The 22,384-nt window shown below is 43.8% G+C and overlaps 1 protein-coding gene across 1 annotated transcript in view; it reads left to right on the plus strand.

Annotated features, from left to right (window-relative positions):
- Window positions 1-22,384, plus strand: part of trappc12 (trafficking protein particle complex subunit 12) — a 124,038-nt gene that overhangs the window by 2,442 nt on the left and 99,212 nt on the right. The window contains exon 2 of the mRNA XM_060934689.1: window positions 12,393-13,616. Coding sequence (XP_060790672.1) covers window positions 12,402-13,616 — 1,215 coding nt within the window. The 5' untranslated portion in view covers window positions 12,393-12,401. The remainder of the gene's footprint in view (window positions 1-12,392; window positions 13,617-22,384) is intronic.

A 22,384-nucleotide genomic window follows, 5' to 3' on the forward strand; every position in this document is an offset into this window, starting at 1 on the left:
TGTAGTGGTTAGCACAGTCGCCTCACAGCAAGAAGGTCCTGGGTTCGAGCCCCGTGGCCGGCGAGGGCCTTTCTGTGCGGAGTTTGCATGTTCTCCCCGTGTCCGCGTGGGTTTCCTCCGGGTGCTCCGGTTTCCCCCACAGTCCAAAGACCTGCAGGTTAGGTTAACTGGTGACTCTAAATTGACCGTAGGTGTGAGTGTGAATGGTTGTCAGTGTCTAGGGGTGTTCACACGGCACATATTTGCATCGATGCTGCACCGATGTATTTTGTTGCGATATATCTTACACCAGTGTAAATTTTGTGGAGCGTTCACATGTCACAAACCTGCTTACTAGAGAGAAGCGTGTTAGCACTGGTGCAGCCCCACTTGCGTTCACACGGCAGTTTTTGCGACCGTGCTATACGATAGTAATAATGCGGAAATGAAATATGCGCATCCGTGAAAATGTACTTCCTTTTCCCGGTTGTCATGGCATCACCAAGTGCCGGGAAAACAATGTGGATGAAGACACCAGTGTTGCCAGATACTGCTGACTTTTTCCAGCCCAAAATATGTTCAAATCTGTTAAAATGCACTTAAAACCGCCCAATCTGGCAACACTGGAAGACACGCAGTTCTGTTGTTGTTGATATTCGCCATTTTGAAAACGCAAAATACCAGGATGCAAATTATGCAATGCCCGTATGTAATCAACTCTCCTCACATGTAGCGAGTCTACCCCTGTAGCGTTCAGACGTCCTATTTTATATCGGTGCTGCCCTGCAAACTAGCGTTTACTCCGGAGTAAATTTCTTAAACCACCTCCCGAGCAGGGTTAGATTTTCACCGGTTTAAGCAGCTTTCAGGGGCAACACCGGTATAACTTTGTACCGTGTGAACGCTCTACCAGGGCAGCCCTGGTGCTACACCGAAGTAAAAGTTGCCGTGTGAACACCCCTTTTGTGTCAGCCCTGTGATCAGGGCTCGAAATTAACTTTTTTTCTTTGTGTCCCCCAGTGGTCCCGAATTCTGTGTTGTATTGTCCCGAATGGAAGCAATAGTGTCCCCATTTTTTTTTCCTCTCTGAAATAACTAGTGGTTAATATTATCATATGAAGTTACTATTATATTTGTAACTATGCGATTTTGAACCCTTTATATCATTTTTACAATAAGTCACAAAACACAAGTGACACATGTCCTATACATCATCTACTTCAAAATTACAGTTATTGCATTTTCAGTTTATTAAACTTTGGCGATCTCACTGTATGAATAGATACCCGTTTATTTAAAGGGACCAACTAGCTCATTCAGAAAATGTTTCAACTCCCTACACTACATCTGCAGTACACTTTAGTTGAAAATAAGACCCCTTTTATGTTCATTTCATCTACTTATACCTTGAATATCTGTTGGCACTTATAAGGCCAACTTATCATTTTCACCATTACCGTTATCCATAGCCCTGTGATGACCTGGCGACTTGTCCAGGGTGTACCCCGCCTTTCGCCCGTAGTCAGCTGGGATAGGCTCCAGCTCGCCTGCAACCCTGTAGAACAGGATAAAGCGGCTACAGATAATGAGATGAGACCGTTATCCATTTTTATGAACTTTCCGTTATCCATTTTATGAACTTTCGGTGCCGAAACGTGGGTGCAAATTTTAGCAACATCAACATAGTGCCAGGTCCTAGCCTAGTTGTGCTTTCTGAACTAGAAAGACACCAAGAAAACTCACTTATTCTGTTGAACGGTATCTTCCGTCAATATCATCCACATCATTCCTGTTGTATTTTATAACGTGTCTAACAGTGTTCATTAAGTTCATTCAGTTGCTAGCGTTGCCTGCAGACCAGGCGATGACACTTTGGATCCTGAAGGTCCCGGAGACGTTATGTCTGGGCTTTCAGTTTCTTCCCCGCGGTCGGTCCGCTTCAACCACTTAAGCATTTTTGTTCTGGCAAGAGTCGGCGCAGTGTGTGCGGTAGCAATTCCATTCCAAGTCCATATAATGCGGACTCCGGCCGAAGATTCTAGAACAGAATGCGCTGCTCTGTAGCCTACGGATGCAGGTGCATCGAAAGTGTAGCTACTATGTATTTTTCGCTGTTAACGTTTTAAAATTAAAATTGACAAATTAGGTGAATGTCTACGTCTGTGTTACGGCTTTGTAAATAATATTAATGTAGAACTTTTTTTCTAGATCTATTTTTTTCCATTGTCCCGGGATTGTCCCAGATATGATAATTTTGTGTCCCGATGACATTTTTTATGGTCCCCGGGACGTCGGGACACCGTTAGTTTCGAGCACTGCCTGTGATGACCTGGCAACTTGTCCAGGGTGTACCCCGCCTTTCGCCCGTAGTCAGCTGGGATAGCAGAGATGCCAATCACTACGATTCATGCGTAGTCACTACGTTTTTGACAGTAGCACTACGAGGCTACGACCGTCTATTCAGTTTATATGGGATTCATACGATTTTAGCATGGATGCGGTTCGAAACGCATGAATCTATAAGGGTTCACGATATTTTGCCGGTGTCCGGTACATTTTGAGGCCAATTATCGCTTGATAATTCAATATTTTGACTGTATTTATGGTCAAAGTTTGCTTCGATGGGCGCCGCCATCTTTGTTGACAAGCGTTCTGCGCATGCGCGAATTAATTATCGATGCCGCGATGGAATGTCGAGCAGCCCATGTCACTAGGTATTGAGGGGCTGTCGGGGTGTTGTAACCTCACAAACGTGCTACTAAAGAAAAACTGTTGGAACTGAAACCGTCATCTTCTGAAGTAAATCAATCAGAACTGAATCAGTAATCTGACTTGATATTGATGAGATTAAAAGTGAAAGGAAGTTGATAAAAATTAAAAGTCATCAAAGTGACTTGACATTAATCATGGGAATAAAAAGGAAACAGACATGTTCCAGTACAACTATTTGAGTATTGCTAATTGAGTGTTCCAGCATATTCTCTATAAACATTGATGGCATGTAATCTGCATTTGTTTAGTAAACTATTTGAGTATTTGCTAATTGAGTGTTCCAGTATGTTATCTATAAATATTGATGTTATGTAATCTGCATTTGTGTAGTAAAGTGAAGAAAATAATATTCACTTTTTGAAAGTTGATTGTATACAAATTACCAGAGAAGTCTTTACTTTGTGTGAATGTGGTGAGTTAGGGCCAATTTATGCTGACAACCCAGTCCTCACAGATGGCGTCACAGACAGTGTGTGCGTAGCCCCCCCACCTTCGCAGACGCTCTGCGCGCACCTCCCAAAAATTGTGACCACCGCAGAAGCCTCGCAGACGAGGGCTCCGATTGGTCCACTCTACGTTCGCTGTACACGCACTTCCGCTTCCCTACTTTCCCGGTTTGGTTTGTTTTCACGACCGCCATTTTTAAAAACACGAGCGAAGATGGAGCAGCACGAAGAGCGGTTGATCGAGGAAGTGAGGAAGTACGTACATCTATACGACTCCAGTTCTAGTCATTATAAGTAACCGGAGGATAAACACTCCACTAACCACACCCACCAACTACTCCTAGCGATTTCACGATTCGCGCATCCTTGCGTTGTGGCAGTGAATAACATCGCGCACACCTATTACTCCCCGCTCAATGATAAATTACAACTGTCTGCGAAAAGCTATCTGCAAAAGCCTTGTCGCAAGAGCATGCAGAGGCCTTTAGGAGTATCACTCATGAGAAAATCATGAGTGGTTGTGGTTTGGTTTTATTTTTCAGATAATTGAAAAAAAAAACAAATCAACAACTTTCCAATTTTCTTCCCCCAAAACCAACATGTCCCAGTTCATTTTAGTCACCTGTATTCACTCAGAATGGCTGTAAAAAAGCACCAATTTCCAAAATTGACTCATATGCATGTGTCAATACACATTGATTTCACAAAAGGTTGGCATCTCTGGGATAGGCTCCAGCTTGCCTGCGACCCTGTGGAACAGGATAAAGCGGCTACAGATAATGAGATGAAATTTATCAAAAATCTTATACATTTTTGCCAGCATTTCTCAGGACAATAGCATTAATTTTACAGCATGGATAGCGGTAACGACAGTCTTCACAGCGAAAGTGAGTTTTTCTACCCTGAGGAAGAAGAAATAAAAGAAAACATTTCAGGAGAAAGCTAAATACCTGTAATTTGCTAACACCGAGCAAAAACATGGCTGAATCCTGAATGACTCCTATTTGTATAAATAGGGGACTACATAGGCGGCAAAATGTAGTTTTTTTTTCCTGCCATGGAAGTGCACTTGTATACCGAGGAGGAAGCAATTTGCATTACAGCCGTGAATGAGGATTCAAAATGGCGGCTCGGTTCGGTTTTCCCTTTCGGGCGCTCTCGTTTTCTGTTAGAATTTGGTAAAGAAAAAAACAAATATATTATTTACCAGCTTAAGGTTGGTCCGTATGGTGAAATACCGTGACCTCGGCCTTGAATACTGACCTCGGCCCAGAGGGCCTCGCTCAGTACTTTCAAGACCTCGGTCACGGTATTTCACCATACGGACCTCCCAGCTGTTAAATAACATGTATGTATTTATATATTTCTTCATTTAGAAGAGTACTGGCTACTGTAGGAGAAAGATTTCATAAGCTACACACATGGAATCGGCTAAGCAGGGTTGTATATACAGTGGGGCAAAAAAGTATTTAGTCAGCCACCAATTGTGCAAGTTCTCCCACTTAAAAAGATGAGAGGCGCCTGTAATTTTCATCATAGGTACACTTCAACTGTGAGAGACAGAATGGGGGGAAAGAATCCAGGAAATCACATTGTAGGATTTTTAATGAATTAATTGGTAAATTCCTCAGTAAAATAAGTATTTGGTCACCTACAAACAAGCAAGATTTCTGGCTCTCACAGACCTGTAACAACTTCTTTAAAAGGCTCCTCTGTCCTCCACTCGTTACCTGTATTAATGGCATCTGTTTGAACTCGTTATCAGTATAAAAGACACCTGTCCACAACCTCAAACAGTCACACTCCAAACTCCACTATGGCCAAGACCAAAGAGCTGTCAAAGGACACCAGAAACAAAATTGTAGACCTGCACCAGGCTGGGAAGACTGAATCTGCAATAGGTAAGCAGCTTGGTGTGAAGAAATCAACTGTGGGAGCAATTATTAGAAAATGGAAGACATACAAGACCACTGATAATCTCCCTCGATCTGGGGCTCCATGCAAGATCTCACCCTGTGGGGTCAAAATGATCACAAGAACGGTGAGCAAAAATCCCAGAACCACACGGGGGGACCTAGTGAATGACCTGCAGAGAGCTGGGACCAAAGTAACAAAGGCTACCATCAGTAACACACTACGCCGCCAGGGACTCAAATCCTGCAGTGACAGACGTGTCCCCCTGCTTAAGCCAGTACATGTCCAGGCCCGTCTGAAGTTTGCTAGAGAGCATTTGGATGATCCAGAACAGGATTGGGAGAATGTCATATGGTCAGATGAAACCAAAATAGAACTTTTTGGTAAAAACTCAACTTGTCGTGTTTGGAGGAGAAAGAATGCTGAGTTGCATCCAAAGAACACCATACCTACTGTGAAGCATGGGGGTGGAAACATCATGCTTTGGGGCTGTTTTTCTGCAAAGGGACCAGGACGACTGATCCGTGTAAAGGAAAGAATGAATGGGGCCATGTATCCTGAGATTTTGAGTGAAAACCTCCTTCCATCAGCAGGGGCATTGAAGATGAAACGTGGCTGGGTCTTTCAGCATGACAATGATCCCAAACACACCGCCCAGGCAACGAAGGAGTGGCTTCGTAAGAAGCATTTCAAGGTCCTGGAGTGGCCTAGCCAGTCTCCAGATCTCAACCCCATAGAAAATCTTTGGAGGGAGTTGAAAGTCCGTGTTGCCCAGCGACAGCCCCAAAACATCACTGCTCTAGAGGAGATCTGCATGGAGGAATGGGCCAAAATACCAGCAACAGTGTGTGAAAACCTTGTGAAGACTTACAGAAAACGTTTGACCTCTGTCATTGCCAACAAAGGGTATATAACAAAGTATTGAGATGAACTTTTGTTATTGACCAAATACTTATTTTCCACCATAATTTGCAAATAAATTCTTTAAAAATCAGACAATGTGATTTTCTGGATTTTTTTTCTCATTTTTTGTCTCATAGTTGAAGTGTACCTATGATGAAAATTACAGGCCTCTCTCATCTTTTTAAGTGGGAGAACTTACACAATTGGTGACTGACTAAATACTTTTTTGCCCCACTGTACATTTAATGTGTTTGACACGTCCCAAGATCTCAAGCCCTGACACGCATATCCCTTGATACATGTTAAGTAAGTGTATTATTGCCCAGCGCTTTCGTGTTGTTTACTTTTGTGCGTCAATAAATAACATTACCCGTGTACCACACAAACACAGGAACACCTAATTTAGAGTATAGTCTCTTATTTCTTACCCTGGCAACAGTCAACTTGTGAATCGCCGATTTTCTTGGTCTTTTTCTCGGCTCTGCTTGGTCCTCGGCTTTTTCCGGGTGCCTCGCACGAAGCGCTCCCATTTCTCTCTCATTGTCCGGTCTTTTGGGAAACGATGAGTACTAATCCCATCAAGATTGGTGTTGCTACACCCTCCTACGATACATCTGTTAATCATTTTAATAATTACGCAATAACGTTGAAGAAATTTGCAGAAAACCACCAGGTCATTTTCTCATAAACAAACCAGCGCTGACGTAGGATTCAGAAGGAGGCGTCCCGCATGCGTCGTCACGAAAATCAGTGTTTGCTGGGTAATCCAAATGCCAAGTTTTTTCAGAGGCGGACCAATTTGCCTCAAATGGCTTGATTTCAACTGAATTTTTCTGGTATTGCGCAAGGTAAAAAAATTGCAGAGAATGCAGAATGTTACAGATATTTGACCAAAGTTTAATATAAAATAGGAGAATTATATTGATCTTGCTCCTGAATTTACCCGTGATATGCACTTTAAGGTCAGGACTCTGTGGTAACTAGTTCATTTATGAAAATAATTCTTCATGCTTCCTGAACCACTCTTTCACAATCTGAGCCCTAATTTTATACCCGTGCCATTATGGGAGGAAAAAAAAAATCCATTGATGGGATAACCTGGACATTCGGTACGTTTACGTCGTCAGCTGACTTCATTTCATTGACAAATAACGTTGCTGAGCCTCGACCTGACCAACTGAAGCAACCCCAGATCACAACACTGCCTCCAGAGGCTTGTCCAGTGACGACTATGGAGCACTTGCATGTGACGTCACAGCCGATCCAGATTGTGACCGACGCCATCTTGTCGGTCAAACGGCATATTTCCGCCTTCTACTTCTACCTTTTCTTCTGGAAAACCCTACTATATACAATTCTACTACAACGGCTGCGGCTACAAGCTCTCCCTACCTGTGCACGTTTTTTATGTTTCTTGTGTGTATTTTTGCGTGTTGTTCGTCTGTACCGGACTTCAATATCCACTACAACCGTATGGACTTACTGGACATTGGTTTCCAGCAGAAAATGACGGTTTGTAGCGATTTCCATCGCATGCACAACATTCCGGACGAGATAGCGAGACCAGCGGGGTCTCCGTGGATTGTTATCAGAAGCAAAGCGAAGGAGGCGGCGTCGGGAGAGGAAGCAAAAGCGAGGCTGCAGAGCCGGTGTTCTGTAAAGTTATCCTACCTCTTGGATTTGTCCTACCAAGCCTACTGCTAGAGATGTCCCGATCCAGGTTTTTGCACTTCCGATCCGATACCGATATTTTTTTTCACTTCCGATCCGATACCGATACTGGCCGATACGATACCGGCCTATCCGAGCATGTATTAAAGTTCAAAGTTATTTACCTTCCTTACCTAGTTGTCAGACTCATGTTGAAAAGGGTTTTAGTACTCTTGAGAACAGCTAGCCAGCTGAATTAGGTGAGTTTGAATAATACACAATGGTTGATAACAAGAAACTGACCTGTTTATTCAGGGATAAACACAAAATAGACAGCATTATAAATAAAAAAACAGAAATGGCATCAGTGGTCAGTAAAAAGTGCAAATAAGACTGTAAACTGTATCAAAAAAGCAAAGCACATAAACAACCTTATCTGTATCTATAATATAGTCTATTAACTCAGCATCAGTACTCTTCTCTTGAACAAGTGTAAACCAAGGCTTTAAAAATCAGTGCAAATAATACTGTAAACTATTTAAAAACAAAAATGCCTTCTACTCCCCAATCTGCTAGTGTTAGTTGTGTAGGACCTTTCTTTTTGTCTGCAGTTTTTTTAAGATACTCTTCGTGTTCTTTATGGTGGTATTTTGCTAAATGCTTTATTAAGTTGGTTGTATTAAAACTTCTTACAGCTTTACCACCACGCCTGACTTTATTGTGGCATATGTTGCACTCCACCTCTTCGTCTTTGTCGTCCTTTAGGGTAAAATGATCCCACACAGCTGACATCTTTACCGTTAAACTACTGCTAAATTTACATCGCCGTGATAATGTAGAAGATGCCACTGAGGTAAATTGTAAGGCGCTAATGCTGGTGCTGAAGGTGTGCTGGAAAATGCGGACCGGATTTTGGGGAAACCAGAGCAAAAAACTGGAATGGATTATCTAAATCGGTGCGCTGGAAAACCCGGAGCGGATTTTTTTAAAAATGGATCGGGAGTCTGGATCGGAATTTTTCCGCGCCTGCCGATCCGATCCCGATGCGCATTTTTTGCTGATATCGGCGGCCGATCCGATCCTAATATCGGATCGGGACAACCCTGCCTACTGCACATGCGCAAAATCCAGGAGGATACACCGGCCTGTTGACTAAGCTCAGAAAACAGCCACTCAAACCTCCACTGCTAAGCCTCTACCTCTCCAACGCCAGATCCATGGTAAACAAGACGGACGATTTGGAATTACAGCTGGAATTACCTTATTCTATTCTATAATCGGCTGGTCAGTGCTATACTCAATACTTAAGTGACTTACCCGTCCAATGAGGATTGTTATTTTCTTGTTTACAAGATGCCACATCTGAGTCGCTGACAAATCCTGAATTTCTGTAAAGATAACTGTCCAGAGATTTATAAGCACGCAGTGCTTCACCACTGAACAGCGAGGGAAAGTTGATGAGGTAATTATACACATCTGGGTATTCCACCTCTGGCAGTTCAACATCCACTGACACGGTCGTGAAAACTCCGTCCGGTAAGCCATAAGGGTCACTAATCTGTAGGTCATTTATTTTAGACATAGTTATCTGTTCATTAGAAAAATGAGCCGTGTAGTCCGTCGGTTGAAATTGATCCATTCTGTACACGAGTGCAGCAATATTCAGCGGTGTTTTTTACCGACAAGATGGCGGCTGTGTACTTTCCGGTCACGTGACTGCAAGATCTCTATACATGATGGATGCATCGCTTTATGTGCTTCCCTGCTTACCCTGACGCACCCATCACTCAGGATTAGGATCAATCCGGACTCCCCAGACCACATGACCCTTTTTTTTTTTTTTTTCCTCATGGCTCCAGAATCCAAACTTTATGCTCCCTAGCAAATTGAAGCCTTTTCTTCTGATTAGTTTCACGAATAAGTGGTTTTCTTTTTCTGTTTAGTCCCAATCCTGTGAGTTCTCATCACATAGCGAGTGTGGAAATGCTCTTAATTTCACTATTAAACCTAGCTGTAGGTTCTACTGTTGTTGTTTTTTCTTTATGATTCAACTTCGGGGGCGGCACGGTGGTGTAGTGGTTAGCGCTGTCGCCTCACAGCAAGAAGGTCCTGGGTTCGAGCCCCGGGGCCGGCGAGGGCCTTTCTGTGTGGAGTTTGCATGTTCTCCCTGTGTCCACGTGGGTTTCCTCCGGGTGCTCCGGTTTCCCCCACAGTCCAAAGACATGCAGGTTAGGTTAACTGGTGACTCTAAATTGACCGTAGGTGTGAATGGTTGTCTGTGTCTATGTGTCAGCCCTGTGATGACCTGGCGACTTGTCCAGGGTGTACCCCGCCTTTCGCCCATAGTCAGCTGGGATAGGCTCCAGCTTGCCTGCGACCCTGTAGAACAGGATAAAGCGGCTACAGATGATGATATGAGATTCAACTTCGCCAAGCATTTAAGTGATCTCTGATCGTAGTCAGTCAGGATCTGTTTCCTGACCACATTTTTTCCACGAAGTTGACAGTTCACCACTATCCTTCCAGGTTTTAATCATGCATTGGACAGTTCTTAACCCAATTCCAGTCATTTCAGTAATCTCAAGTCAAGTTTATTTGTATAGCACTTTTAACAGTACACATTGTCACAGAGCAACTTTACAGAATTTGAATGACTTTAAACATGAGCTAATTTTATCCCTAATCTATCCCCAATGAGCACGCCTGTGGCGACGGTGGCAAGGAAAAACTCCCTCAGACGACATGGGGCCATCCTTAAAAAAAATCCGTTTCTTGTCCACCGGGTGAGCAAAACAATTTTCAGTCGGGAGGGAGGGATTTTTTTTTTTTTTTATGGATGGATAAGAAATCGCAATGCTGTGTTTTTGCTTTTTCTTTCAGTACTTTTTTATTACAAAAGCAGACACATTTAATAAAATGACAGTTTAATCAACTGAAACTTGTACAAAAACTTTAAGTTAGCATTTTAAATGCTGACTGCAACATTTGCAAAACTTTTACAAAGGTACTTAAAATGTCCGACACACGGACTTTTTGTAGTTCTAAATCGAGCGTTAGGCCTAGTTCGGATGAAATTACACTATTAAAATGATCACTGAATGATTTGTTTTTCTGAATCTTTACTATTTTGTTGTTCGCTAGAATACCATTTTGCGATTTCACACTTAAGCAAATGTTTGAAAACTCCGGATCTCCTTCCTTCATGGTGGCTGCCATTTTTTTGTGCCGCAGGGTGCATGCGCAGAGCTGATTCAATTCTATATTCTGCGCGGAATGCAGGGCTTTCCACAAGCGCCGGCTGCCGGCCGTACAGCCGACTACACAATTAAGTCCAGCCGGCTACTTTAATGACTTATTTTTGTAGCCCACAGGCTCTAAATATTAATTTTTGATTTTAATAAAATTAAATGTTTATCTAACGGACTGACAATAATGTCAAACTGAACCGCACTCATTTAAGTTGTGATTCCCGCTGTTTGTACCGATAATAACCACAAATTCCCCGCCGACTTCGTTGATCAAGGGAGAGTAACTCATCCGCGGCCCCGACATGCGGTGTGTGTGTGTGTGTGTGTGTGTGTGTGTGCGTGCACTCGGCGGAGGCAGTAGTGTGTCGGGGCTGTCGGAGGGAACAGAAGCAGAGATAACGCTTATTTTGTCTCCGGTAAACCAGTCTTCTCTTGTTCAATTACGTGCTGGCATCAAAAGACACCGTTGGTTGTAAATGAAACTAAACTGAGTGGTTGGAGTGTATTTTCATGCACAAATGGAGAAATGTTCGCTGAGTGTTTAATTGTGTCGCCCCACTGCAGACCGGTGTCGTTGTTAATTCATAGCATGCTCAGCTGCGTGAATGTGTCATGCACCGAAAATAAGAGATTTACAAGCCAGGAACGCCTCATGATGCAATACGCAAGAAAAGAAAGAAGATTTACTGCCATTTTACTTTGTATTTGAGTAAAGTGAATAAATAAATGGTCTGTGGAGAATACATTTAATCCTGGGAACTGCATGCACAGGAGTTTATTTTGTTTACTCCCCTCCCCCGGCTGGCTACTTATTTGTCATGGCTGGCTAGTATGAGCCTTAGTGGAAAGCCCTGGGAATGCGGAAATGTCAAGTTCGATTTTAGAATTACGAACACGAAAAAAAATATCGAAAAACCGGCGTTAAAAAAAAAAAATTTCAACCGCACAAACGGCACTCGCCCGGCCAGTGGACCGGAAACAGAACATTTTTTAATAATGACCTGAGGAAGAAACCTCGAGAGGAACCAGACTCAAAAGGGAACCCATCCTCATTTTGGCGACAACAGACATGATTAACAGTTTTAACATGAAGTCAGTTTTGTTAATGTTATAACTCTTCATTGATGGAAACTTAATTTCCTTAGTTGTTGTCTTTGCTTGACGCTGGCCAATAATTTGACTCTTCTGAAACACGGTAACATCTTTTCCGTGAGTATGGGATACGTCTTCCAACATGTTTGTTTAAGAAATGAGAATCTACTCACTGCATCAGTTCGGGTTAAAAGAATTGTTGTCAGCTGAAACATATTAATCCCTGCAGTAATTATCCAGTCAAAGGCTTTTAAGAATTTGCGTGTTTAAATCCGAATGGTGACCTTTTTTTTTTTTTTTTTTCCTTTTTGGCCAGGCGAACCAGTATATTACGATCATGTCAAATATCTGAAACGCTGATCCCATTTCACACTGTGTGCTTTTTCAGGTGAGAATCATGGATGGTGGTGAAGATGCAGCTCAAAGGCCTTTGACTCTAGATCTATCTGGACTCGAGAAAGATGAACCTGCGGTGCACGCACCTTCAGACACCGCCACGATGAGCAGCCACGCCAACACTACAGATGCTCTCTTCCAAGAAGAGACCATTGACCTGGATGTCGAAGCGTTCATCTCCCCTCAGGATGACAGCGCTGCTTCCGGGAGCGTCACCGATAAGCTGAATGATCAGATGATGGAGAGCGTCATGATCTCCGATTCCCCCAACACTGACGAGGAAGATGTCCCTATTGACTCTCTGTTGGAGCAGACAGATGACCAGGAGTCTCTTGACTCCAAAGAGCCTGAAGAAGACAAAGAGGATGAAGCCAAGGAGGAGGTTGGAACCGAACAGGCCACACCTGATGATACGGTTGAGTCTGAAACATCTCTGGCTTTCATTGAAGAAGAAAAAACAGAGGATGGTGATATTATGGACCGTACAAAAGAGGCTGTTCCAGGCACAGTGCTCACTCCAAGCAGCCCCAACGCTGAAGAAACGGAGCTTGAAGTAGCCAAGCATGTGATCAAGGACGAGCCCGTTCCAGTGTGCACTATTTTCAGCCAAGGCGTGCAGAATAAAGCACAGTCCCTGGTGCCTGATGGGTTTCAGCCAACTTTGGTCAAATCCCCGAGCTTTACGACCGGACATCATGAAACTCCCAGTAAACTAGCGCCTCTGGTGTCTCAGCCCAGTCCCAGCCTCAGTAAATTCTTCGCCGATAATGGCACTGTTAACCCTGCCTCAGACTTCTTCGACTCCTTCACAACGTCCTCATCTTTCATTTCAGTCAGCAACCCCAACGCGGAGACACCGAAGTCCCCAACCTCTCTGGAGTGCCAACTTTCTTCTGGCTCAAGCAGCCTCCTTCAGGACGGAGGCCCTGCCAGTCCTTACTTCAGTCCCGCAACTCACGAGAGCACACCGAGGCCCGTGAGCATCACGGCAGAACCTGCAGTGAGCTTTACTAAGCTTCAAGCGGTATTCTCGGGCAGCGATGACCCGTTTGCGAGCGCTCTGAGCATGAGCGAGGTGGATAGACGATACGACGCCTGGCTTCCCTCTGAGGAGACCAGGAGAGTGCTGATCTCTGTGGCCACTCAGCAGGTCAACCCGGTGCAGGTAGACAGGGAGAAGCTATCCATGCCCGGACTCAAGTTCGACAATTTGCAGGTCAGTGTCTTGCCTGGGGTTCTTATCGACACCAAGCTGGACAGCCCAGTAATGATTGAGGTGAAGAACGCATCACGATTGCAGCTTTTATTTCAGAAAGAGGAGTAAAACACTTTGGGATGCGCCGGTCGCTATTTTGTCGTGCTGTCCGAATGTATAGTGAGAATTATTACACCCTGTATAGTGGACTCCTAGTATCCCACAATGCACTGTGAAAAGTAGTGTACAACCAATGGTCACTAACCAAGCGGTATATACCATCATGCATTGCGGTCGCGCTAAAAGATATTTAAAAAAAAAAGTGTTGGGGTGAACGGACGGAGGAAGACAGACATTATAAACGGATATTCTAGTACAACGTAAAAATAGTAAGATAATAGAAAATAAGCTAAAATAGAATGAGAGATAAAATACAATAATAAAAGTTCGAGTGCAGAGTGAGGAATTGATTAAAAGCCTCAAATTTGATTTAATAAAATGCAGAGGCGAAGAAGAAAGCGTTCAGCCTTGATTTCAAAGAACTGAACAATGCAGCAGCCACAAAGTATTAATGTCGGAAATATGCTCAGGATAATACGGATTTATCACAAAAATACATGCGTGTATTTATTTTGAAAACCCACCAGCCGACTGATCTGGCACGTTTTGATTAGGGATGTTAACCGATGACCGTTTGACCGGTGGTTGACCGAATCAACGTCAACCGGTTAATTTTTTTTTTTTTCGGTTGTCGGTGAAAAAAAAAAAATCAATCGTTTTGAAGCTGCCGATTTTGGAGCGGAAAACCTGGAATTCTGTGTTGTAAACGCTTGGGCCATGCCATGCGGTGTAAGGACGACAGCTGACAAATCAGAAACACCCATTCAGTCATGTCCCGCCCCAGTTGAACACAGCTGCCACTCGGCGAAGGAAAAAAAAAAGTGTAGACACAGGCTTTTTAGCTTACAAATTACTATTGTTTTTTTTTTTTTTTTTTAATTATTATTAGAAGGCGGGCGGCACGGTGGTGTAGTGGTTAGCGCTGTCGCCTCACAGCAAGAAGGTCCTGGGTTCGAGCCCCGGGGCCGGCGAGGGCCTTTCTGTGTGGAGTTTGCATGTTCTCCCCGTGTCCGCGTGGGTTTCCTCCGGGTGCTCCGGTTTCCCCCACAGTCCAAAGACATGCAGGTTAGGTTAACTGGTGACTCTAAATTGACCGTAGGTGTGAATGTGAGTGTGAATGGTTGTCTGTGTCTATGTGTCAGCCCTGTGATGACCTGGCGACTTGTCCAGGGTGTACCCCGCCTTTCGCCCGTAGTCAGCTGGGATAGGCTCCAGCTTGCCTGCGACCCTGTAGAAGGATAAAGCGGCTAGAGATAATGAGATGAGATTATTAGAAGGCACATCGAGTTTAGTCCTGCTTTGGCCAGTGCATTCTGAAAGTATGTTTCGGTCCATAGCCAACAACGCATGTTATTGCAGATCACATCTCTCCACGCAAACTAAAGGCACAGATGACGGCTTTTTCACGGCTTTTTCATGGACTGTAACTAGCCTGGGCCCGCCCATCCTAAGCGTGACGCAACACGAGGGCCTGTTGTGAGCTTAGTCTGGCCAGGCAAGCTATCTCCAGCTCTTCCAAGCTCCCGAAAAATCGGGAACCAATCAACTTTGAGCATCTCCAACGGCCCTGGGTAGAGGCGTGTTCAAGGCACTGACATAGTAGAACTGCGACCGGAAGCCATAGATTGTTTACAGAATCTATGCCGGAAGTGCTTCATTCACGCTTCCGCATCTATTACGCATAGATGCTGTATTGAAAGCATTCAACGGGAAGTTCTCATTGAAAACGGAGCAAAGAGCAGCCCTGGAGGTATTTATTGAAAGGAAGGACGTTTTCGCCTTGCTCCCGACCGGCTTCGGTAAGAGTTTAATCTACCAGTTAGCCCCGTCGCGTCGCATACGTCAGAGGAAAGAGTGATGTGATTGGTTTAAGCTTCGTCACAGCCTTTTCTGGCTTCGACCAGTAGCAAACTGAGGCATTTCAGGGAGGCGGGTCAACCATGGGCTCTGGGAAACGGTTGGGCCGAATATCTTGGCCAGACCAATAGCTCGTAGAGCTTTGAAGTCGTGTTAGCCAGACTAGACTGTAACGGCATTTGCTTATGTAGTAATTTTAATACAGAATTTACTCTGATGAAATTATTCAGACACTCCAACGCCCCCCCCAAAAAAAAAAATCGGATCTGCATAAGCTGTGAAAAAGACACACCGTTTGCATCCCTGTTTAAACTCATAGGTTAACCGACTTTAACTGGCTAATGAGGCTCGGTGGTCGGTCAAGATTTTTTTTAGTTTTCGCCATCCCTAGTTTTGATTGTGCAATAGTAATGACGACGGAATAGTGTCCGAAGGTGTTTTTTTTCATTTTACCGATGAGCTCACGATATTGCTGGGTTTCACGTGACGTCGCAGCCGCCTCATTAGTGATTCAGAGCTTTAGCTGGTGGTCTACCAAAGCTGCGTTGACAAAGCGTTTGTACGGAGAAGGTGCATTGCTCGCATGAAAAATGCCTTACGCTTGCGTTGTTCAAATCGATCAAACCATGAAACTGATCAGTTTCTTCAGGGTTCTCCGTGAACTAATAAAAAAAAGGTGAAAGAAGACAGGATTTCACAAAAAGACGTCGAGAAAGGTGCTTTTCAGTGAAATCGAAGGGAGCCGAGTCGAAGCACGCTCGAGTTTGCAGCGATCACTTGGTGAAAGGTTTGTATTTCCCTCTCAGCTCTGTCCTTAGTGTTTTCCAAGTACTTTTCTTGCTATTTAACGGTAATTTTTTTTAGTTACGAAGCGCTAAAGTCCCCGGCTGTTTCTTTGTTTCCTCCTCACAAAGTCCATATGCATGAAGGTCACGACAAAATTCTTCCCCGGCCGTACAGTTACAATGCGCCGTGATCACTTCTTCTCCGTCTTGTTTAACTAAGATCCAGGTCTTTACAGGGGTTTCTGATGATCTTTGTGAATGATTTAGCTGAGAGATAAGAGCCAACACAAGTAAGAATCACGCCAACTGTTTGCGCAGCGCTTCGTTGTAAAGACGCGAACGAAAAGCTTAAAAAACCACACTTACACGGGCAAAAACAATACAGGATTCATTCGGCAGCGACTTGATCGCGAGGTCCTTTACCCAGCCACGTACAAAAAAGTTGTAAGCCTCCATACTCTTCCACGCTTTCATCTGTTCTGCGGTGTAGAAGGACGTCTGCAACACCAGATAGTTCGAGATGTCGGGGAACTCGACTGAAGGGTCGTTTTCGAGATCGTACGACAAATCCTTCTTTCCCAGACTGTAGGGGTCGATTCCATTGCACATAGCAATCTTCTGAATATATCTAAAGCCAGAAGTGGCTTCTAGATTACAAGCGTACTCTAAGTTATCGCTAGTTTGTTCGCACTACGGCAGCCGTTTAGACCACCAGCTATTTCACTTCCGGTAAAACCGCTAAGAAAAGTCATGTGACTGAAACCCAGCAATAGTCCTCTATACAGAATTCCCTAGATAGTGAGTAGGGAGTAGTGAATGAGAGTGATTTTGGACACAGCCTTAGTCTTTTTTTTTTTCTTAGTTGTGGGCTTAATACAGGTTTATTCCAAACAAACTTGCACTCTTCTAGAGATACGGCTCGGCTTTTCCATTACATATAAAATTTAGGCTCCACTCCAGCATCTAATCAGACTTGATATTGGGCAGCCTGTGTACCATCAGGCTGAAATAAACCTCTTTAGTTTGAGCTCACTGAAGGTTATTTTAGCAGGGGATTATTCAAAAGAGGTATTGGGACTCCCTTCAGCCTTTACTTCAACACAAAACTCGATTTGCAATTGAATAGAGTCAAAAAGAGGCTGGGAACAACCAACGTGGAAGGAATCCGAGTTTGCTGTTGATTTATGAATTGAATGCAGAACAACGCAGCATTTTTATTTATTTTTTTCATCATGCGTTAGTTAGCCACGGGAGCTCAACACGCCACGCCGCCTGAAACATAGCTCCCTTCAGTCGCTTACCAGCTGACAGCACTTTCACTTTGGCGGGTTTTTTTCCCCCTGACCCCTGTATTATTGATACTGTCCGATGTGCCCGGGGACGGTCAGGGCTCTGAGCCTGCCTGCCTGCCTCCCCTGTGGTTGTTTCAGCCCTTAAATCATCTTTAGTGCTTGAAGAAGCTCAACTAAAAAAAAAAACTTCCTCAGCTTAGACTGCGCCATTGTTTGGTTCACGCAGAGATAATTATATTACACCACCACACCAGGCTGATTAATTCGCACTGCGATTGGTCAAAAGCTTGGCGCTCATTCGGTCATTATGTGTCTCATCTCATTATCTCTAGCCGCTTTATCCTGTTCTACAGGGTCGCAGGCAAGCTGGAGCCTATCCCAGCTGACTACGGGCGAAAGGCGGGGTACACTCTGGACAAGTCGCCAGGTCATCACAGGGCTGACACATAGACACAGACAACCATTCACACTCACATTCACACCTACGGTCAATTTGGTTACAAGTACGTGCTCATCGTTTACACTCTGGCCTCCTGCCGTCTCTTCACTGGGGTTGGATTTCCCAAACGGAGGGATTTTGAGAAAAGATGACTTATGTTAATGATGACACATACGTTAGGGTGCATCAGGGTGTATTCAGACCAGGATAGTTCGATAGTTCACTTGCTTTGGTCCGAACCATATGTTGTTTTTGTTTTGTTTTTTTCATTTTGGTGCGGTTCGCTTTCACACTGTACATTTTAGTAAGCGGACCAAAATCTGTCAACAAAGCCACGCGCCCTGAGGTCGTTCAGCTATTGGTCAGAGACGACACGCGCACAAAGCGTTAAGTTCAAAAGTAGTCATGGAGGCTTTCCGTGCTGTTATTCTTTTTAATGTCATCAAAGCTATATGTTTTTTCCAGTTTTTACTGTTTTCACAATTGTGCGATTACTATGCTGTTGTACAAGTAATTTATCGACGACGACAAAGGGCAAGGCGGCTACGGAGGATAGCGCTGACGAGCGCACATCATGTTGTGACAGTTCTGGCTCTTCACGCAATAGATGAATTTCTTTTTTGCGTCGCTAGTACTGCCACTTTTTGAAAGAATGTCCCTGATTTTAATGTAGGTCTGACGGAGTTTCTTCACTTTTAGCCGACATTGTTCTGGGGAGCGCGTGAACCCCTTCTCCTTCATTTTCTCACTGAATACAGCAAACATGTCGGCATTTTTGTGTGTTCTCTCCAAAAGCTCAGATATGTGGACATCTGCCCATATATCCACAAGGGCGTGCGTTTCTTCCTCGGCCCACGTTTGCCCCCTACTCATTTTTTTGTACTCGCCGACCACTGGTCTGAATGACTGAACGACTGTTGTAAGGTTCCCTTGACAACCGAAACAGTGTTTGCACTTTGCGGTGGAGTGTCAAGACTCTGTTTCCCATAATGCTCGACAAACGACGGAAGCTCCCGAGGTACAAAAAAGCAAAACTGTCGGATTAGGTCCGGTCTGCTTTCACACCTCCAAAAGGTCCGCACCAGGGTTCCTTTGGTCCGGACCGAGTCCGACCTTGCAGCTCGGTCTCGGTCCGCTTGTTTGGTCCGGACCAGAGTTCGGTGGTTTGTATTCAGACCAACCCAAAAGGTCCGGACCAAGGGAAATTTGGTTCGTTTGGTCCGGACCAAACAACGTAGGTGTGAATACGCCATCAGTCGCCCCCTAAAAATGAAAAGTTCCTCCGATCATGATGAATTTTTGTTTTTATGTTCCTTTTGGTAAGAAAACACACTGGGTGAAATATTTTGACAAAGTTCAAAAGTGTAATGGTGGCACCAGGAGCTCAAAGTTATGGAAAAAGCTTCTATTTTATGACAAGATTTCGATCACTTTTCATGAAACATAATGGCACCTTATAGAGTAGGGCTGTAACGATACACCCAACTCACGATTCGATTCGTATCGCGATTTTTGACCCACGATTCGATACACCTACGATTTTTTTTAAATGTATTTTTAAAGTAGTAAATTTGACTTATTAACATTTACTTACTTTACATTAACTATTTAATAACAAATAATTCAGACCACTGCAGAGAATGAGTAATATGTATGCAAAAATGAACAAATGTATATCCAAAGACTGTTTTATTTCTCAAAATAATACTGTTGAGCCAGAAGCTCTGGTTTTTTCGGTTCTGAAAAAGTCATTTTTCCAAATCGTGTAAATCCGTTAAGATTTTTTTTTTGGGGGGGTGGCTCTCTCACTGTCTCACTCTCATAGGGCCAATGATTTTCTGTGATCGCGGAAAACGGATGGAAATTACGGAATTTTTATAGTGAAACGTTGCTCGCGTGTCAAAATGTAACTGCCGCAGAAGGCTTCCGCCCAAGCAGACATGCCTTCAGTGTTGCCAGATATTGCTAACGGTTTCCACCCCAAAATATGTTCAAAACCAGCCAAAAAGCACCTAAACCCGCCCAATATGGCAACACTGCATGCCTTTCCGGTCAAGTGATTGTGATTGGCTTGTGGCACACCTAGCCAGCCAATGAGCTGCTTGTTTACAGATTCGCTCCCCGCGTCGCAACCAGAATGGCGACCGCTTAAAAGAAATGAATGCTCTGCCAGTGGCGAGTGTGGACGTTGCGTGACTCGCAGAAGATTGTCGCAGGTCGGCGAAAAAACGACTTACTAATAGATATAAAAAAATAAAAGTAATTTAAGTAAGTTTAAAATGTAATTTAAATAAAAAGTAAAGTATTCATAAATTGAAGTTTGGAAGCACCTCTGTTTTTGGGCTGAGGAGTTTGAAAGGGTGTACCGCGATTCTGCCTTCTTGTATCACGACACGGATCGTGGCTCTGCGTATCGCGATTTCGATTTCGATACGCATATTGTTACAGCCCTATTATAGAGTATACCAAATATCTTAGATCCACATTTTTAGTACATATTCTAAATATATCATCAAGCACAGTTTGAGTTTTAGCTGTTCATTGAATCATTGTTCAACTACTTTTAAACAATACAAATGGATTATGAATCACATTAATGCTTCTCAGTCCCTTGCAAAGGTTCTTAACATGATCTCCGGGTCACAAGAAATCAATAAATGGAGTCCAACATTGTGATTCAAACCTTACGCGGAAACATAAAATAAGCGTTTTTTGGCAAAAAAAAGAACCTCATGGTGCCACCATTAGACTTTTGAATCTGGTCAAAAAATTTTACAGGATGTCTTTATTGGTGAAAAGGAACACCCGAACAAAAAGGCATCAGATTTTATGAAAGTGAGGGCAACTGATGCACCCTAACATACGTTCATCATTGTGACGACTGCTAGGAATTTTCTCTTCGTCACTGATGGATTATATTCGTCCGTGACAAGCGCCAGCAGGAACCCTGCTCTTTTAAAAAAATAATCATTATGCATCGCAAAGTGGTTCCTTTTATAGCGCTGTAATTAGCAAAGAATTCGAAACATCATTTTTATCCATTTACGGTTACATTTAATCTCTGTAAAATGTTCCGTATTTTTGATATAAACTACAAACTGTCATTCTCTTGAAGTTAGTAAGGTGGTGTTTACATTAGACCGTACCAGCGGATCATCGGATTAACGTTTTTAAAACGATTCGCGTGCACACAGCAACGCCAATACACGGATACGCTCGGCTCCGCAGGCATCCTGCGCTCCAAATCACTCCGCCCTGAACAGCGAGTGCCCTCTGGAGGGTGCGCACTCCGGCCCTGTGCAGCTCACAGAGCGCGCGAGTGAAGCGCACGAGCAGTGATTCGGGGCAAATAGCAGGAAGTGAAAGGCCGCGCCGTTTTTCAGCAGTTGCGTCACATGACCAACGTGGCATGACCAACGCCAGCGAATCAGGAAGGTGGATGACACAATGACGACGTCAGCTAGAGCTCAGCACAGCGTATCCTCGTTCCTCAATGTTTACACAGCACCGGATCAGATACATAATGGATTGAATACGTGGGCCCTGGCGGATTCAAGTTGTTCCGCCTGTGGAGTCGTTTCCCGGCGTTTTAATGTGAACAGACAGTGCATCCGTGACGAAAACGAGACTGATGCGGTCTAATGTAAACCCCACCTAAGATGAAAGAAAATGCAGCTTGTTACGGAGAAACTATAACGTGTAGCGTCCTTTATCCTGAAGACTTTCCCATGGCGGAAAGCTTCGTGGAACAAAGCTTGACGAGCTCCGACACTGGAGACTCCTTCCAAAATGTTAAATAAATATATCCTGCTTTCAGAAAGCCTCAGCATGTCAACAGTCGCACTTAACATTTATTATTTGTCTTAGATCACGGGCAGCGCCCTTTTGAAAGAACCGTTGCTATAGAAATAATGTATGAGAGTGAAGACAAATGTGATTTGCAGCAGGAATTACAGCCACAGCTGCTGATCTGACCAATCACCACTGCGGTGTTGGAAAACACAACGATAACCTTGTGTAAAGGATTGTTCTGAATAGAATCGGAGTTTAACCCATTTAATTCCAGCTAAGACAAAAACTTATGACGTTCCATAAGTCATGACCGAGTGCATACAGCAGATATAAAAAGTCTACACACCCTGTTAAAATGATGGGTTTTTCTGATGTTAAAAAAAAAAAAAGATGAGATCACGATAAATAATTTCAAAACTTTTCCCGCCTTTAAATGTGACCTATAACCTGTACAATTCAGTTGAAAAACAAACAAATCTGTTTGGGGGTGGGGATTATTTAAAA

This window comes from Neoarius graeffei, chromosome 11, assembly GCF_027579695.1.
Source record: "Neoarius graeffei isolate fNeoGra1 chromosome 11, fNeoGra1.pri, whole genome shotgun sequence".
NCBI classification, from domain to species: domain Eukaryota; kingdom Metazoa; phylum Chordata; class Actinopteri; order Siluriformes; family Ariidae; genus Neoarius; species Neoarius graeffei.